Below are 20,336 nucleotides of genomic sequence, written 5' to 3' on the forward strand. Positions count from 1 at the left end.
ATCGAATGGCCAGATTCTAGTATGATTCGAATCATTCGCCTGTCAAACAGACGCGGTATCCTACCGTAGGCAGAAAGTTTCACAAGCCCTATCATCCTCACATGATCGGGTGACAGAATTCTACTAGAACGGCGGGGTTTCTCATTTCGGAAGTAAATTCGCTTCGTTCATTGTTCATTGTTAAATTACACTTCAACAAACACTTTTTTGATCATACTAAATCTGAGCAGCATTTTATTGTGAAGATTTCCTCTATGTTATTTAAAGCTTAAAACGTGTGAAGTGAAAATTCATGTAACCTGAAAGAGGGAATTTTGATTTTTTTCTCGCTCAGATGGATTCGTGATCAGTATCAGTAAAAATAACAGCTATGGTTTAAGTGGTATAATTGGATCTCCTCAAAATGTTACAAATATTTAGCTGAAGATTGTTACTTGTTATAGGTGAGATCGTGAAATTTAATGTACTAAATAACAATTAAATCTATTAATAACTGTTTTATTTACTTGTTGCCTTTTTTGTACACTTCCATTAGGGATAAATATAAAATTCTTTATACACGGCACATTAATGCTTATATCTTACTAGAATAGGTCCAACTTTTAAGTACTCTAAACGTGCACATAACAGCTTCTATTTACACTTTAAACATTTGAATTAGCAGATGGAATTGATTACGTATCACTAATCTCTATAACAGTAACATAGTGTGCCTTCAAAACAACCTCATGTAGTTGTTAAGTACCCTTCAAATACAATCGCTTTAATATTCACTGCCATCGTTATTGTCATCTTCGTCATCGAAATTAGATCCGCCACCATTACCGCTTGATTCCACTGTCAGCATCGGTCGCTTGGAAATCGCCATTGAATCATCGGTAGAGGTGATTTCCGGATCCGGCAGCGGATAGTTCCACGGTTGAATATCAGCGGTACCGAAAATCTGGAACACCAAGTAGCTGCTGATAGCAACCACCGAGCTGACACCGAACACGTGCTGCCATTGGTTGATATTTTGCTGAAATGAGAAATCAAATTATCGTTTTCAGTCCTGAAATACTTGATGTTATCTTACCGAATCAGTCACCATCACGCCACTCACGAGAGGCTGCAAAAACGATGCAGTCATGTGTATGGTCTGAGCGAAGGCAAGCACAGGCCCGGCCAGGTTAGGAGCAATATCCACAATGTTAGCCATAGCACCGGCGTACGAAGCTGTGATGAATGTGACAGCTACAAACCACAATATCAGGACAACCAGGATGTTATATCCTAGGTAGCCGACCAGCAATACCAGCACACCCGGCACAATCTGTGAGAGGGCGGTGAATAATTTTCTCACATTGGTTAGCGTCATTAGTTGTTTGTCCATCAAATAATCTGCGATGTAACAAAACAGCACCGATGAAAGATAGGAGCAGAGGAATGGTGTTCCGCTCAATAGGCCGTTTTCTTTGATGTCAAAACACAAGATTTTTTGCATATATTCCGGTCCGGACATGATGAAGGTATAGTGCACCCAGATACGACCAAACGTTGTCAATCCTATAGCCCAAACTGGCATGGACGTGAAGATTTTTTTCCATGGAACCTTCATTCCTTGTCCGTTTTTAATATCCTCACTCACATTTAATTCTATGTATTCTAGTTCCTCCGCAGTTATCCTGGGATGCTCCTGTGGAGTGTTAAAGGCCAGCAAATACCAAAATATGCACCAAATCATTCCGATGGTTCCGGTCGTGTAAAAAACCAACCGCCATCCAAAGTACGCTATGATAAATCCGCACAGCGGATAAGTTAACCCAATTCCAATGCTGAACCCTTGGAAACTGGACATGAACCGACTTCGTTCAACAGGCGGTATCCAGTAGCCAACGATTGCGTACATCGCTGGCCATGTCAGTCCACTTGCGAACCCCTGAATCGATCGCAGCAAAACCACTACACCGTAGTGCACATCCGACGCATATGGAATGCATAAACTACAGGCGGCCGTCAGAAACTGACTCCAGCCGAATACGTTCTTCGTTCCGAAGTACTGCGTAGCTACGCCACCAACCACTTGCGACAGTACATAGCACCAATAGAACGAACCTTTGATAACTGCCTGCACGGTCGAGTCCCAGTCAAATTCACCTATAATTTCCCTCGTCACATCCGGCCGACTATCTTCTTCGATTTCGGAGGCATTGAACATGGCGGAGAAATTACGGTCTACGCCATTCACGATTGACGATGACGATGAGAGTCCGCCGCAGTGATCGTTAACCGATGAGTTCGAGCTGCCGTCCCGTACCATAGCTACCAGCGCGAAGTTGATGTCGTTGCGCATCATAAACGACACCAGAAAGCCGGACCAGGACAGAAAGTATAGCACCAGGCGGGCAGGTATCCGGTCTGTTTGAACGGGGGAAACATGTTAAAAAAATAAAGTTAATAACCTGACGGATGCAGTAAAGGTTGAACACGAAAACCTTCGGACACGGACGTCTTGTTGGAGTAAAACTCTGTATCATTGTATGTTTGTGTATTAAACCTCTTTTTAGTCAAATTTTGAGTTTTCTATTATTATAGAGTTTTCCTGAGCCTTTCCTTGATTCCAGATTTTGCTTCACGTTAAGGTCCGGTACATTTGGGTTGAAAATTTTCAAACCAGCCCTCTTCTTTGCTCTCTGACCGTAGGTTTGCGAAACTTCTACCATTTTCGCAGCATCTCTCGATGACAATTATGGATTTGGGTAAGTTTAAACATTGGCTACCTCCGTTTTTCGTTACTTCCGAATGTTCAGTTTCAAGTTTTTAACTGCGATCGTCCAATATTGACTCGGGACGTCATGATGGAAACAAACGAACTTAAGTTCATTGAATTATCTTAATGTAGGTAATTCAATAAAATTTAGTAAAATTCAAATTTACAGAAAAAATAAACAGCAGCTGTTTTCGTGTGTCCAAATTTTTGCGTGTTCAACCTTTATGATTCACGTTTAACTCTTTTTCTGTATCTGGAGGTCAGTTCAATCCTATGTGGCGTAAGAGCGCGTTTGAATCTTCACTGCTAGGTTTTATCACAATATTCATTAGGTTTAATTTACAATGAATAGTTTGTCGAACTGACTCCAAGGTTCAGACAAAGAGTTTTTAAGCCTGAGGGCATTTATATACTTACCACCAATCGACCGCAGGCAACCTGCCTTGGGAATCTTAGCTTTTGGCACTTTTGGCCGTGGCAAAAAATGGACCTCCTTTTCATCCATTCTGTTTTACCGTTGAGCAAATTTAAGTATTTCGTCCTTGCTGCGAGCTAATTACGTCGCAGGCAGTTACGCTCTAGAATATGGGTATGGGGTATGAAACTTTACACTAGTGTCACCATCATTTGGATGATTTAGATTCCGGAGAGTATTACGATAGCCCGCAGAAAGAGATAGAGGGTGTAAGAGAGCAGTTTGGAATTCCTTTTCAGTAACTGTTAATGGATGTTGAAGTGCAGCGTTGGTTCTATAATATCAGAAGAAAAATAATGGTTATATTTTTTTAATAAAAGTTGAATAGAAAAGTTAAAATGAAAAAAAAAATTCTTGGTCGTCAAGGGTTGTGATTAATAACTACCAGTCTCTTTGACAGATATTTTTAGGGATAACTTTTAAATCGCACACTTCATTTTCATGAGATTTTGTGGAGAGAGTAGTAGATTTAAAACATTTCAATGTTAAGAAGACACCGAAAAATTTTTATTAAACTTTGGCAGATTCATTTTTCGTTAGTTGTCTGTACACTCAAATTCTAGTGGTCGGCAAAAGCTTTACCTTCTCTAAGCTTATCAATACAATATGAATTACTATCACTTAGCGGAAGCCTTAGAGCGTGGCTCCAATGATTTCATTCTAGCAATTAGAACTCAGAGTTTAAGTTTAGTATATCCAGTAACAGCATGCATCTGTTTGTGGAGTAGAATCTAAATATATATTGATTCAACTGTCAACTGTGGTGCCATGATGGGCACGTGTGACATCAACGTGAAGATGTTTTCCAAACCAGGAGGGTTTTTAAATGAGCTGCTCTAGACTCACCTCATGACACACGACAATATTGAAATGATTTCATCCTGTTACACAAAAAAATAACAGAAAACCGGTCGAACGAATACCCAGGTTGGAAACTAAACCCAAATATCCCACTACCGTGACAATTAGTTTTATAAACAAGAAAGCTTGGGTTATTGTACGATAAAATTTTACCAGCTTTCAACCATGTAGAAACTAGAGTAAGCACTCGTTTAAATCCCAGCTTTTTATGCGTGAACTAAAAAGTGCAATGGATCCGCGCGATTTCGCTCGTGAAGCAGGAAATTTAGCTCCAATTCATGCACGTGTTTTAAATTATACACAGCATGTTAGTTGGCTCTCTACGAATATCATTTGATTTAAAATGGTGCGCAGTAAAGGGTTATCCAGCGTATCACCAAACACGTGGCGGCTGCATTGCAATGCATACGAGCAACATTTTAATGGCTGTAATCAAAACGCTCCAACGAATTGATAAATGCTACGATCGTTTCAACTGCTTTTTTTTCTCTGTTCCGCCCCGCTTCGTACCGGAATATGATGATAATAGTAGTAATAACTCTCAATTGATTCAATTATGGAAATATCATCTGATTGTCAATGCATGCAGTCGAGTCGATCGAATGGTTCACACAGTAATTAAAACTCATGAAGTAAATCAGTAAGAGGAAATCAAACAGCAGCGAAACGGTAACAGACATCCGCCGCGACATGCGGAATGTGAGTAGTATATCAAATGTCATAATGAACGTGAAATGATGGCATTGAACTTGTTTCCCGTGCCCTGCAACGACGCAGTTGAGAACTGCAAAATATTTGTGGCGAGTCGTTCTTAGGCACATGCTTAGGAATCATTACTCAGTGCCATGTTAACTACTGCAAAGTGGTCAAACCACGAAAGCTATCTAGATACAAGCTTCCGGACTGATTGACGTGCCTGATCATTGCCACCAAGATTCGACTCATGTAAACAATACTGTAACTGGTTTGAGTCAGTCATCTATTAGCTATATGTACATTGTCATTACCACAGTTTCGTCGCAAACAAAATATCATCTGTCCAAGCGAACGTTCCTGAACACGCCCCAGTCGTTGTGGAATCCTGTTTGACAATAACCCTTGAAGGTGTAGTACAAAATGTGATTGTAGGCACAAGTTATTATCATGATTTAGTACTAACTTAAGATCTACAATAGTGCTAAAATGTAGATTGAACACGCCGCGTAACGTGGTCATAACAATTGATACTGTTACCAGCTTAAAACGGTAAAAAATATAATCGTCTATCGAGGTCTACATGTAGACGAGAAAGGTAATTTTCGTTTAACCGTTTTAACTTTGTAAGGGTAATAAGTGTTGTATCCGGTACGTACGGTACGTAATCATGTGTACAGTAGAGATTTTTTAATATGACCGGTTGTCAGCGGTTTTCTACAGTATGGGAAACACCAAATTATAAGAGAAGCCGCTTGATTCTCGGTCAAATGCTGCTTAAAATCGCTGAAAGACCTTGCAAAGGGCCGTGGAAGAATGTTATTCCGAATTAAGCTTAAAATCGTTGAGACCCTTTCTGAAGATTAGAAAAGGCCAAAGAAGCAAATGATTTTGAATTTAGTGCAAAATCTAAAAACGCTTCTAACGCCAGGAAACCCCAGAAACGAAAAGGATTCCGAATAAACTTCAAATCACGGAAATACGTTTCGAAAAATCGGAAAACGTCGAAAAAGGAAATACTAACGTATAAAGGTGAAATTGCTAGTCGAAAATGTAGGTGAATACAGTGCTGCCAGACTCAATAATAACTTTTGACAGTTAAACTTACGTTTGATTAGCCAGGAAATTCTGGATAATAAGTAGACAGTTTGAAAGCTCCATCGTGGGTTTTGAAAACGGAATTTAGCACCTAGGATTTACTTTGGTATATAAGTCACATGTGATTGAGCTGTCTGAATGTTGTATAGCCGAATCCTTCATACACAATTTTGTTTACGTTTACGTCATATAGGGTAACCAACCTATTTTGGACCCCTTCAGCAGCTGTACATAATTTGGACACTTCCATTTGATTTTGCTGTAAGTGTCCAAATTATGTACAGCTGCTGATGGGGTCCAAAATACGTTGGTTACCCTACCAGTTCCGTTGTTTGGTAGCCATACCAAAGAAACTTGGCATGCTAGAATAGAGCCCAAGCAATGATCATTTGTTCGCTTTGCTCTGAGATTGCAGCCCTGGCATGATTCCTTGCAGCTGTCAACTTACAGTGATCGCTGTCAGCAGTATAATCAATATATATAGAATGCCAGTGTCGCTGCAGTGCGCGTGGTAAACAACACACATGTTCAGATAATGTATTTACATTATATATGCATATGTGTGTGTGTGCCTGAGATTCATCAAAAGGGGAATCTCATTGTCAAACTTTGACAACCAGTTTAAAATTTCAAATATGGCTGCCAAGTAATGTGATTGGAAACTTCGCTTGTTGCAAATTTCTGAAAAAAATCGGTGCAAAAGGGCGCAGTTGTGGGATTCAATTCATCCGGACGAAAAGAAAAAGAACGTTTAAAAACATTTCACTGGCTTGAAAACACAGCGATGAGCGTACTGATGACAGCACCAACCAGCGCACAGATAAATAACAATGAGCAACTTTGACAATGAAGTTCCCGATTCACAGACTTGATACAGATTGTTAGCATCATGTTTACCACAATGAATCCTGTAGTAAAACAGCGACACTGGCATTCTATATATATTGATTCTACTCTGTCAGCTCTGCAACGCAACTCCACCTATGGATTGCACACGAGCCGATTTGCTTCACGTCATTCAGCATCAGCTTCTGTTGCAGATCTGTTCAATATTAATCTGACTGGCAATATGCCTTTAAAGAGCGACTTCGGCGTAGATAACTTTTCGTTTGTTATTATTATTTTTTATCTTAATGGAACCATAGAAAAGGTTAGATGAAATTTTTAAACAATAATCAACAAATCCGATAGGGAAGGATTCGCACTTAACGCATGACCTTTGCGTTCCGCACGGTCATGGTCGCGGTCATCAGCGGCTGGTATAGAACTGATAACGCAACTTCAACATGAAGTGGCACTCACTGTAATCTTTCACGTGCCCAAAATTTCGATTTTGACAGTCAAGTAATCACAATTGAGTGATTACTGATAGATGACGGAACTCACAGGAAATAAGCTTTCGATATTTATGCACTTATCGAGGGACTTATATTGTCTTATCATACTCATACCCATACCCATACTCATCCATGTAACTGATTATATTTTAATGGCTATGGTAAAAAACATCTCTATTTGCATTATCGCATCTTCATTTCTTTAAAAAAAATGTACAGTGAAGGTACCCTATTCTGCGCAGTGAAGACATTTTAATAATTCACCCGCCATTATACAGGATGTTAGGTAGCTCAGCTTCAAGGAAAAATCACTATCGGGCACAGACTTAGAGCTTAACCATATACACCATAGTGTAGTCCTGTCGATCCAGAACATCACTGCACTGCTCGTATAGGTGTAGCCTATGGAACTTTTTAGAGAAAACTTAACTTGAAATTTGTATGGCAATGTGACACAATGGAGGCGCAAGGTACATTGTGAATATGATACACTCTCAACAAAAAGAAAATAATATTGATTAAAAAGGGTAATTTTATTATGCAACAAGCGTTTCTAAAATCACTTTTTTGTCCACCTGGAAGTGTTATTAAACTTGTCTCCTACTAATAATTTGTTAATTGCGTTACAAGTTATTCGTTTACGATAAAGGATGGAATTTTCTCTCTATTTAACTAGATACTGTGACATAATTGGGGCAAACTTCTCTGTGGGCAAACTTTCAACAATGTTTGCAATACGTTTGCTGTTAGATAACCGAATAAAGCTTTCTTCTTCATCTTTTTATTGTTACGTATCATGTTGTATAAAACAGCAAGAAACAAAGTTTATGATAATTTTCATGTGCCAAACTTCGTTATTTTCCCCATTGCCAAGATAGGCTCATTGCTATGAACGGTTTTTGGTGTTCTTACGAATAATCTTACGAGTTAGGTGAAAGTCTATCCCCGCTGACATTTGGCTGAAAACTCGTTGTAGCCCGACGATGGCCCCGTTTGCTGTATAATTTGTCCTTCGCAACGGTACTTGGAGGAAGATTCTACTACGAAGAGATCGTGGTTAAGCTCGTAGACTAATATGGTTGAGAAGCCATGGGTAACCGACCCTCGCCATCAGGATATTAGTTACAAGGATTGCACGGCACAGATTTCTCCTGGTTGCTAGGGTGTTCAGTCCAATTAGCATCGGGCGCGCTTCGTATCTTGGTAGCTGGAGCGGGTCCACGCGACGGAGGGCGATTGAATGAATCTGCGTTGCGTTGTAGGTATGCGTTGTTCTCTAACAGATCACCGCCGTTGAGATAATGGGGATTCCAGACCGCCGAGCAATATTCCAGCGTCGAATGAACCAGCGCGCAGTACAAATTCTTCGAGCAATATATATCGTTGAAGCTCATGATTAGGCCAAGACTGCGGTGTGCTTTAGCATGTGCTGCTTGTTGGTGAGCTGTGAGTCAAGGAGAACTACCAAATCCTTGAGGCAAGACTCTCTTTTAATCAGTTCACCGCCTGGACCCTACATGATAGTTGAAACGGATTGGCCGTTTTTTGCTGGAGAACCACACAACTCATTCTATTTTCGTTACACCATCTAGAAAAGCTCTTCAGTTGTTGCAGGAACACGGCATCTTCTACTTTATTGACCGCGAGATAGATCTTAAGATCATCAGTAAAGGAAAGCCTGAGTCCTCGTAGCGGAAAGTTTACATCGTTGAAGTATAGCACGAATATGAGCCTTGTGGTATACTGGATGTAAAAATAAACTCGCTGGATATTGATTCTCCGATTTTAACACCCAGATATCGATCAGTCAAGTAGGACTTCAGCCAGACCAGTAGGGTGCCGCCAAGTCCCATCCTGTCGAGTTTGGCAATCGAAATTTCATGATTTAACTTATCAAAAGCCTCTCTGGTCGGTGCAGATTGCATCCGTTTGGAAACGCCTCGACATGGTATCCGTAACATAAGTAGCTAGTAAATGAAAGGAGATTCGTCGTGTTGGGAAAAAAAATCTTCTACGAATTTTTGCTTTTTGAGACGTTGTCATTGTGAGCTACACTACTGCTTCAATGATGTGCTCGAACATCGGGATAGAAAGGTGTTGTAAAACGTGAGCTTGCTAGTTTAAATTGCTGCGATAAATTCAGATTTATTACAAATACAACTCATGCTTTAAGTCAGAGATTATTTAAATTAATATTGCGCCTGCCAGCCAAATCTGGATTATTTACCCTAATGCCAATTGCCGTTGTTGCTCTTCCTCTTTCTTACGACAGTGATTTCAGTATGTCGCAATTCGATCACAGTTCTGTACAGTCGCACTTTCAAACTGCGGAATCCCGTTTAGCGGAAAGTGCGGTCTGAAATAACATGGAAAGTGTAGCGTAACAAGGAGAAAAGTTTAATAACATTTCCAGGCGGACAATAAAGTAATTTTGGAAAAGCTTGTTGCATAATAAAATTATCCTTTTTCATACAATATCATTTTCTTTTTGTTCTGTTACTTGAGGGTGTAGCATATTCACAATGTACCTTGCGCCTACACTGAATCACATTCTCATACAAATTTCAAGTTAAGTTTTTTCAAAAAGTTCCATAGGCTACACCTATACGAGCAGTGCAGTGATGTTCTGGATCGACAGGACTACACTATGGTGTATATGGTTAAGCTCTAAACCTGTGACCGATAGTGATGTTTCCTTGTTAGTGCAGATATTTCAGGGAGTGATAGAGGATCATATTTGACGAAAAAAAATTCTTCTACGCATAAGAGTACAAGAGATCGGTTTGTGCTTACAGAGCGAATTGAGTGCTATTCCTGTGGAGTAGCTGTGGTTTCGACAAAACGGCGTAACATGTCGCACTGCGCATGTAGTTGCTGATACTCTCTTAAAAGACAACAGTTAACATAGACTGTTAATTAGAAACTTAAAAAATGCTAGATAAAACGTTTATCCAACAGTAAAATGTACTTCAGCAAATTTGTTTCTCAGAAGGCGTGAACCTCTTCATGTGTCGGTAGTTTACATATCACATTCGAAGCATTATTGCTAGGTCTTACGAAATGGGTAAGTGTTAATTATCAATAAGGCAACTGCCGCTAATACATTGTGCTTGCTAAACGTGCTTTTTTATCATATTTTTTGCAAGCTACTCTCACTTCCTCTTATTAAAATGTGTTTTATTTTGATTCGCAATCATACCGGGTAGATATTTTCTGGTCAGTGTATTTGTGACTGGAGAAAAGTGTCGGTACGGGCGGTTGGATTATGCAGTTTTGGAACTAAATAAATTTGAATTACATTTTCTAGTCTGGATTCGATACTGTGTATAGTTCTGCACCGCTATATCACTCGGTTTAAATTTTCCATTTGATTACCAACTTTGAAAATGTATTTTAATTTAATATTAATATTGGAGTTCAGACCATACCATAAATTCAAATAGAATCTAATATATATCACACCTATCAAGAATTAACAAGCCATATTCGATGATACAAAGACAGAGTTGTTTTTGTAATGACCTCATGCGTAAAAGCGCATATAATGTCCAGTCATATTCATAATGTTCTAGAAAGTAAACATAGGCATTTCTGTACAGGAAAAGTAAGTGTAAAGAAGTGACGAAATTCAAACTAATTGGAATCGCAAATCAGTCGCTAATTTGACCAGTGACCAGTGCGGTATATTTGTTGTTAATTTACAAGCAACCAACCGAACACAAGTTAGCAAGGCACTATTTTCACATTGACCGAGTGGCGTTCGCACGGACCGACACAGTAAAAATGTGCTTAGTCAGCTAGCTCAAATGGTCGCGGAAATATCGAAACACAACAGGGTGAAAATTTCGTTGTCGCTGTACCCGCATGTACCATTCGTTGTTTCGATTAGCACTACTTAAACGAAATTAGTCACAATCTTCACTTAACTAGGATTTTGAACCTAGTGATATTATATTCTGCCAGAGTCATTATTTATATTCTTTAGATAAGATTAGGCGTCCGGAAAGCACAATGACTCTACAAATCATTTTACTCGATATGAAGCTACAGGTGTTTTAGTTTATTCCAACATGGTTGAATTTTTTTAACAAATTCATTACTGGAACACTGGGCACAACGCTGGAGCATAAATGCATTTCATCACTGACACATAACACAACCCAAGCGTCGACACTCCAGTAAGCCAAACCTAACGACTGCTGCCAAGGAAAACCGGCATCATTTCACGGTCGTTACCTTCTACTAACTGCTGGACCAATGGACAGACAGTGGCAGCGTACTTACATTCGCAAAAACTCGACCTGCGCTGGTTCGTTGACTTATTAGCGAATACGGCATTATCGCGACCACTGTGATACGCCGTTCTGTCTCGTTTGTGGGTATTTCCAATAATTCAGGAAAAGTTGCCTCACTATTCAGTAGATGCCACTGCAAGCTGCTACGCGGCGGGTTTGCCCGAATCAATACAACCTATATCGTGAGCATTCTTTTCCTGCGAACCCACCGTGGAATGTCATATACGTACACTAAACAGCACACGTTGCATTATTAATTTGCCGATCGATGCGATAATAAGACGAATAAATGCGTGATTTATTGCACGTTTATAAACTGTTTTCCGCTTAACCGGCTACGCTTGCACCACTTTCACGCACTTTGTCCCGTACCGCTGACCGATCGATACTGATAAGAGATCGACTTTGTTATCAAACCACAAAAAACATACCACACTGATCAAGCTACTACTGACGACTGACTGGTGAGCAAGCACGTGGCGTTGCTCTTATTTTTATAGTAACGAAGCACACTCCTGTTTCATGGACTGCTCTCTTAGTAGGTATAGTACCCTAGTGCAGTAATAAAGAATTGTCCGTTAGATGACAACCGAACCAGGAGAGTTCTCTCCCTTTCTCTCGTGGACGGAATGGAAGCTTTTCTCGTTATTTCTTGATTTACGTTTACACGCGCTACTATACGTTGGTTTGGGGCACCCGAGTGCGATTGATTGTTGATTTAAGATCTACTGTTTAGTTAGAAGGGTTGAGGAATCACAGCTGATAATGATAAAACTTCCTGATCCAGCAAGTCATACGGTTAGCGGCGGTGTTTTTTTATCGTCAAAGGGTCTCTCAATTTTATGGACATTTCTATAATTGATATTATCCCTGACTATTCATTTCATTTTCGTCGTCATCACTCAGCACAGAGCCGTGGTGGTTCCGGGGCGGGATAGTCGCCAATTTCCTAGGCTTGTCAGAAGTTACAATCACCTTCAATCTGGTCGGCCCACGGTGGTTTCCCGAATTTCACCGGGTGTACGATGGAACTCGATCCGAGCAGTACCTGTTACTCTTGATTTATTCACCTATATAACTGACCTCCACTTTCTGTTGTTCCATCAAAGATGATCCGCAGCACCTTCCGTTGTGGCATAGACAAATATCAAATAGCAACAGGAGTATCCCTCAAACTAGTAAGTATTTTTATGGGGGCATTTCCCTTCTTTCGTTAAAAAGCGCCACTTTGACCAAAACGGAAATATTCCCAACTAAGCCCAAATTTGAAATGTCGGTTTATTCGGTGCGAAGAATGGAAAACGAGTGATATGTCTGTTTGTCTGTGGTTGTGATTTGAATGTCATAATCAACATGAACAAAGTACATGCTGCTCAGCAGAACCGAGACCGACCGACGCCGCTTGAGCAGTAGTATATTGATCGATGGCGATGAATTTGAGGTTGTCGACGAATTTGTCTACCTTGGCTCACTGGTAATGGCGGATAATCATACCAGCTGTGAGATTCAGAGGCGTATTATCAGTGGTAGTCGTGCTTACTATGGGCTTCACAAGCCCATTGAGATCGAGCAGACTAAGGACCTGCTGAGGAGGACCTGCGAGTGCTCAGAGTTTTCGAACGACGAGTGCTAAGAACGATCTTCGCGGCGTACAGGAGAACGGAGTATGAAGGCAGAGGATGAACCATGAACTCGCATAGCTCTATAGCGAACGCAGTATCCAAAAGGTGGCTAAAGCTGGATACGATGGGCAGGGCATGTTGCAAGAATGCCGGACAACTACCCTGCAAAGATGGTGTTCGCCTCAAATCCGGTAGGAACAAGACGACCAGGAGCGCAGCAAGCAAGATGGTTAGACCAGATGGAGTGAGATCTAGCAGAGAGTACTCGGTGTCCGAGGAATTGGAGAGCGGTAGCCTCCAACCGAGTTGCATGGAGAAACTTTGTTCAACAGGGTTTGTCTTAGGACGGCAAGCCATCTAAGTAAGTAAGTAAATAAGCAATCAACATGACATCATATGCTTATGAGGGCAATGTTTACATTCTAATAAATTATATGATGAAAAATCGAACAAATAAATTCGGTGTAAAATAGAGTTATATTGGAAAAATTAAATGAAATGAAATAAACGGAAATTTTACGCCTATGAAATATTTCATATTTCATGCTTTTATTTCATAGGCGTAAAATTTTAATCATCATAAGTCTACAAACGTCATTTGTTTTGTACTGATCTATCATGTTTAATCTGTTTAACCTTCCGTTACTTGCGCTGTTGTATTTTGAACAACACTTGTAGATTTTTGGATGCCATTTTGTTTTAAAGTAACAGAGCGATGTTAAACCAAAATGTATTCTTCAATAAACTTATTTTGAACAAAATGACATAATTATTCAATACATTAATGCTTTAAACTGTTCAGCAAAATAGATTAGCATAAACCAAAATCGCAGAAACGATGCAAGCGGCCCGTGAGGGGCGGCACTTGGTCCCTACTGGGATTTTCTCTTATTTCTTCATAAGAGAAAATGGTTTCTGTATACAGCAAAGTTATTCAGCAGTTGATGGTAATTTGGTATTCCGCAGCTGTGCAAAAGTTCATAATTTTGTGACTTCACGGCGCTAATGTATGGGCTAGTTTTCTGTGTTCTATCTACGGAATCTGTTTATTTGTAAGATCCTGTTTTCAGAAAATCCCAAGTAACAATCCAATAGCAAATTGGTCTTATGCATTTCTTATAGTAGTTTTATCAAAGCATTGCAAAATCTATCAGGATTTATAATGTTTTTCCTCAAGTGAATGTTATCTTATTTGATTAACATTTCTGAAGTATGATTGAAGGAGACTTGAAGAAACACGCATAAAACTGAAATATCAATAAATGTAATTCACCTTATAAATGGTTTTAAAGGATACTTGATTTCTGCTCAAAAACGACGCTCCTTAAAACCTAGCAATAGCAATAGACAAAAATTTATGACATTCTTCTGCAAGATTGGTTTGTCTTAACAATGCTACCATAAAACCGTCTTAAAACCGTATATTCTTGTAAGAGAAATCATACTCTGAAGAAAGAACATTCGAGCGTAAACAACTGAACTGTCAAAATGGGCATCTGAACCAGGAGAAAATTGAACAAATATCGAATCGAATCGAAACTTTAGCAAGATTTCATATGAAAAATCAGCGAAATCAAAAAACAATTAAGATTTCCAGTATATGAGCTGAGGAAGCACTATGCCGGTGATGAAGCATCAATGGTAGATTTGAATGTTATTAGAAAATTTCGTTCGATTGTATTTTGGCGGAGGCGGTGCCGGTGCCGGTTTGTAGAGTTATTCGTATTTTTTTAACTGAATATAGGTAGAGGTCATTAGCCGGTGTTGGAAAATGTTCGAAGGGGTTGAAGCAGTTGAAGCATATTTTTTTTTAAAGACGGTTGTAACGACAAGGTATATAAAAAATTTTGCAGATTAAACTTTACGCAAGGAACTGCCGTGCAGCCCTCTTTTTAAAATCAATTTATATGGGTAATCATAATGATTGCTGTACTTAAAAAATAATTGAACTCAATATAAGTAGGTGAACCTCCAGCACAACAAACATTCTACATTGACACTTTGTTGACGTTTTCTTTGTTTATACGAGAATGATTATCTTGCAAAAAACTTGGTCCCCTTGAGTAATTCAAACAATTCTTGTTCAAGCACAACTTGTCTTCATCAAGAATACAACAAGTATAGATGAACTTATCGACCTCTTGGAAAAATTTTCTTTGTCTTGTGCAAGAAATGTTAGTCTAATAAGCGCTTTCAGGTTGATTTAGATAAAACCATTGAAAAAATGGCGAACAGGACTGTTTTGATTACTTTTGAAATTCTAGCCAATTGCATATGGGCGTTTATAAATATGTTGTTATGCAATACCATAAGTGATCTTATATTTTTAAATAAATGTTCGGACACTTAAAAGACTTTTTGCCGCAATTTTCTAAAAATTTGGTAGCCATCATCTTCTTCATGAAATTATTGATTTTTTTTTATTAATTAAATATTTTAATAATCTAGCGAAAATAACCGGCGCGTTAAAATTGTCTAACTTTCATGTCACAAAACATCGACAAACTGAGCGTGACATGAAAAATTTCTCATTGATTGACAACAAAGCAGCTGCTTTTATTTTCAATTTTCATTTATATCCATTTTGGAAAAGCAAAATCTGTGAATGCTTTTTCTCTTATAGCTCTTATCAATTTTAAAAAATTAAGACTGTGAAAAGTGTATGATGTCTTGCAAGTGTTCTTTGAGACGACAACCATAAAAACATCAACTCTTGTGGTGGTTTTCTTTTAGTTTCAACCGACTCTTGGAAGTCACTATAAATACATATCGATAAGAATTACAAGTTTTAAAAGGACCTTTAGAAATATTCTTGAGAACCTTCTTTAGTGTGGGCCTCCCCAGATTTATAAGGGTTTTATGACTGTTTTATCGCAGATTTGTAGAATTGCAAGTTTTATATTCGGTTTTAAGGAGCAAATGCTGGAAACCTCTTCAAGTGCATCTTAAAATTGAATTTGTTACTTGGGATGTTTTAGTGGACCAAAAATGCTAGGCTGGTGAGCGGAAGTCTCCAATTTCCACACTATGTATCATCACTGTGCAAAAAAACTTTCTAAACATTCTGCCCAAGTAAATCAAAACACCACATCAGCCCTTCTTTTTAACCATATATGCCCTCCTTTCTGCTAACAGCAGAAATGTTATCATACTTTATGTGATGTGAAAATATCTAAGAAAACATGATAACTGCTAGAAAAAAATTTAATCAATAGACTGTTACATCATTTAGGAACGATAAAAGGATCTTTCCGAATACAGCAACTTATATATGGCCGCAATAGTAAGATGTACAATTTACAGCGGGTTTTGGCGCCGCCTGGTGACAAACTTATAAGATTCTATCCCCCCAAACGAAACCTACTGATTAACTTTGCTGAAGACAGTAACTTTCTATTTAGCCAGGATTCCGAGATATTCCGAAATAAAGAGTGTTGTACAAAATACAACGCGCGAGTATCCGTGTTACAAAAGTTGGCGCGAGTAACGGAAGGTTAATGATAGAACTTCCGACGAAAAGGTTGATCGGAGAAAAAAATATTCGCTGTAAAGCCCGAATCAATCCGCCCTTCACGTTATAGAGAATAAAATATTTAAAATGAGGCAATCAAAATGATAACAATATTCCTTTGCCACCCGGACAGCACAAGAAGGCCGGATCATGGATTTAATTATGTTTGTGTTATCATAATTAATTATGGTAATGGCTAAAGCCGGATTTTTTGGTGTGCTTTCAGTGTATAAAGACATAAACAGCATGGCAGGAGTATTTATTTTCATTTTTGGGTGCGCAGAATTAGGAGCAAACATACGCAGAATTAGGAACATGGGCAAGAAAGTGCTCAGAATTAGGCACCGTGGATAAGTTTACAAAACGAAAAATATACTCATTTGTTGGTCGACTTATAATTCCCATATTTTTTTACCAGATATCATAGACCGTAGCACTACACGTTGAGGCTATCCACGTTGTTAATTTAAATCTAGAATACTTAGAATAGCGGAAGAATCATAAAAATGTCTTAACTGCGCAGAATATGGTACGTTCACGGTATTAAAGTGAAATATAATAAATATATGAGATCTTTATATCCTCTCATAAAAATATATTTTAGGCTTAGTTTAAAAAATAAGCTGTAGATTAGCAAACAACTTTTTAGGTCAATGCTATATCTGTACCAATTTGGTTAAGCTGTTTTGTCGTACTTTTTCATTTTCTTTTTGACGTTTTAAATTAATTTTACTTTATATTATTTAAGCGCACCTTGGTATAGACCATACATTGGAGACTAAATCAATAAATCTCCATGAAGTTATTATTTAATGTTTCTCTCAACTACGTTTAGAATTGTTAATATGTATTTATAGAAGCGTTTCATATGAAACACTAGTGGCGCCGAAAAGTTTTCCACTGCCACCAGTGCCAGGGAACTCCCACTTGCTGTGACTCACACAGGAATGCGCCATTATTGCTAGTAGGTATGGGAAAGATGTCGAAGAAACAACGAAAGCTTCCAGTGCAATGCAGGATATGCATTATAAAGCAAAAGTACCTATATAATGATGTCATAGCCGTTTTCCACTCCAAAAGGCTCTCTGCATTCCACTGAAGAAAAAAAAACCATCCCACTCGTAACGGAAGCGACAACGTTAGGCGGGCTCATCGGCTAGAAATTTGCCAGCTGGTAGTGCAAATCGGTTTGGCGCAGAGAATCATTCTACCCTATGATGCCACTGGGAATGTGTTGACAGTGGCATTGAAAATAGTTGCACGTTCAGATGCTATCGGAACTGGAATGGGCACCGATGAATGAAGGAAATTTCATTATGAGTTAAATTTAAATCGATCGATGCTCAAAAGCTTCGCTTTCTTTCAGTATGTTTCGGTAGTGTTGGCTGTACGTTTTTAAACACGAATAATTTAAAAAATGATTGGTTTTGGTTTCATCAGATTGCATCACAATTTTTGGATAAAGTTTCGTTTACTGATACGGATACCCGAAATAAATATTAAATTTTATTTCTACATGACGTACAGGCACTAATTTACGATGTCAACCTACTATATTACAGATGAAAATAGTAATTATGCAATGCAAGAAGCCCTCCTTTGATTATTCGAAATCCGCAGAATGTAATATATAGTGTCATATGTATCGTGAAATAACCGCTGCTGTTTCCAGGTGTAGAAAATTGCATTACCGTTCGTAGTTATAATGGTTATTACGTTCACGCTTACCGTATTACGTTCATGAGCAGCTAATTGTTGATGGCAATGTTTCTACTCCCCGTGTTATGATAACTGGCACACGTGTTAACACTTTTGGTGATTCTCCGGGACACACCTGAAACGATTGCCGTCCCAGCTGGTGGAGAGTGAATGAGCAGGAAACTATGGTGACTTTTGCTGGATGTCCTTGGGAGATTTTTCACTCTTAAGTAGCTTTTCCGTGGCATATTCTTCAGCAATTTGGAACATTAATGAAGACCGACTAACATAATGTATTAAGGCACAGTTCAAAGTTTACCGATACCTTTTGACGGTATAAGTTTTGTTGGATAATTATCGATTTTCTTTTACTTCTCGCAACGAGCACATTTCACAATTACACCAGATTTCAAAAGCATTCTAAAAAAATTAAATTAAACTTGCTTTATTTTCTTCTTTTGAACTCAGGACACTTTTCTAACACTCTCGGAATAGTATAACTTCTTCTTTTGTCCTGAAAAACCATAATGAAGTACAATAAATCAATGAAAAATGCACTACCGCAACGGATCGCATCTACACGAATAAACTTACAACCACTTGCGAACAGCGAATTTGACCACAACTAAGCTGTTCGGCTTCATTTTACAGAATAATACTGACAGCAGAATCACAAATGACGGCAACTAAATAGTGTAGCGGAAGTAGATTAAAGTGAAGTGCAGCAACATAAATACACAGCTGTGACGCCAGAATACGAGGTACACACTTATTAGCGTCCGAGTCCGAGCAAACTTGCCAGCGGGCCGAAAAACTACGTGCGTCCTCCACGAATGCAACCCAAAAGGGGTGGTTTTGTTTTTATTTTTCCACCCCCATTGACAGCACAGCCAGATGATGATGGCAGGTTACGCCGGTACTCACACATGCGCATATTGCTTTCGTTTTTGTCGCGACTTGTCATCCTGTAAGGGTTCTGAAAAATTCATCGAAAGTCATTTGTCTACCATTAAAATTATGCATGGTGGTGTAAAGAAAATGCAATCTGGTGACATCTTGATCTTCATATAAGTTTATAGTAATCATAAGAGATTGATTACTGGTAATCAAAGGTAATCAGTAAAGTAATCAAAAGTAACTTTTTTCAAAGCTGCGTAGTAATCATTGCTGTTGGAAACCCCTTGAGCGAACCCAAGACAGCTTGAAAGTTCGGTTAATAACTTAAAAGTGACGCTGCTTAGCAAGTTATAGATTAATATACATAAAGCTGTTTAACCGTCGTTAGACACCATTATTCGAACTCTTGGTTACTTGGGTAGTGTTTGCTTCAAGCGTGGTGTTTCTTTTAGACCGCGTTTAACTTTGGGCAAATCTCCCAATAGCGTTTTTGTGTTTAAACCTGGGCTAGTTCCAACCTGAATACTGAATAGAAAAACATTTTCGGGAGAATAAACAAACATTTTTATTTTGTCTTGAGGAGCGACGATGACATTGGGCGAGTTTCTAAGGTGCTATTCAGAGATCACACAAGTGGACGAGTTAGCAAAATGTATCTGAGGGACATTTTCAAGATCAATATTATCTTCGAAACTAAGCATTAGAATTTCTTGATTTAAATGCTGGTTTTGTTGCTGAGATTGACATGGATTTGATTTTATCGTCGAATGTTTTGTTATTATGTGCTGTCTAAGACCAGAGAAATTCCGATAGCTCATTCGACATCCATGCTGGGTGCATGATTAGTATATCAGATTTTTATCGAAGTCGTTGTTGTTTGTATGCGTTTTTAAATGCCGTCGAAGGCCATCAACAAAACCTTCCACCAATTGATGGCAGCAAAACATTTTAAAACTTCTGCCATTACTTAAATCTTCTGAAATATAAGAAATCGTTGGTTGTAAAAAAGTGAATTTACTAAATATTTCCTCCACGTCGCAGTTATTATTTTTTAGCAACTGAGGCACTTCTGCCAGTTCTTGATCCATATTAAACTCACT

General features: G+C 38.7%; 1 protein-coding gene across 3 annotated transcripts; it reads right to left on the bottom strand.

Moving 5' to 3' along the window:
* Nucleotides 1-210: 210 nt before the first annotated feature.
* Nucleotides 211-19,104, bottom strand: LOC128733643 (sialin). Of its 3 annotated transcripts, none has more exons than XM_053827390.1 (4): nucleotides 18,370-19,104; nucleotides 3,167-3,498; nucleotides 1,076-2,397; nucleotides 211-1,018 (listed from the first exon to the last, which is right to left on the bottom strand). In XM_053827390.1, exons 2-4 carry the CDS (start codon nucleotides 3,252-3,254, stop codon nucleotides 764-766), a joined length of 1,665 nt encoding a protein of 554 aa, XP_053683365.1. In that variant the 5' UTR covers nucleotides 3,255-3,498; nucleotides 18,370-19,104; the 3' UTR covers nucleotides 211-763. The 3 variants fall into 3 exon arrangements, with proteins under 3 accessions (XP_053683365.1, XP_053683357.1, XP_053683373.1); XM_053827382.1 differs by lacking the exon at nucleotides 18,370-19,104 and adding an exon at nucleotides 11,498-11,981; XM_053827398.1 differs by lacking the exon at nucleotides 18,370-19,104 and adding an exon at nucleotides 3,807-3,922.
* Nucleotides 19,105-20,336: the final 1,232 nt, after the last annotated feature.

This window comes from Sabethes cyaneus, chromosome 1 (genome assembly GCF_943734655.1).
Source record: "Sabethes cyaneus chromosome 1, idSabCyanKW18_F2, whole genome shotgun sequence".
NCBI lineage: Eukaryota > Metazoa > Arthropoda > Insecta > Diptera > Culicidae > Sabethes > Sabethes cyaneus.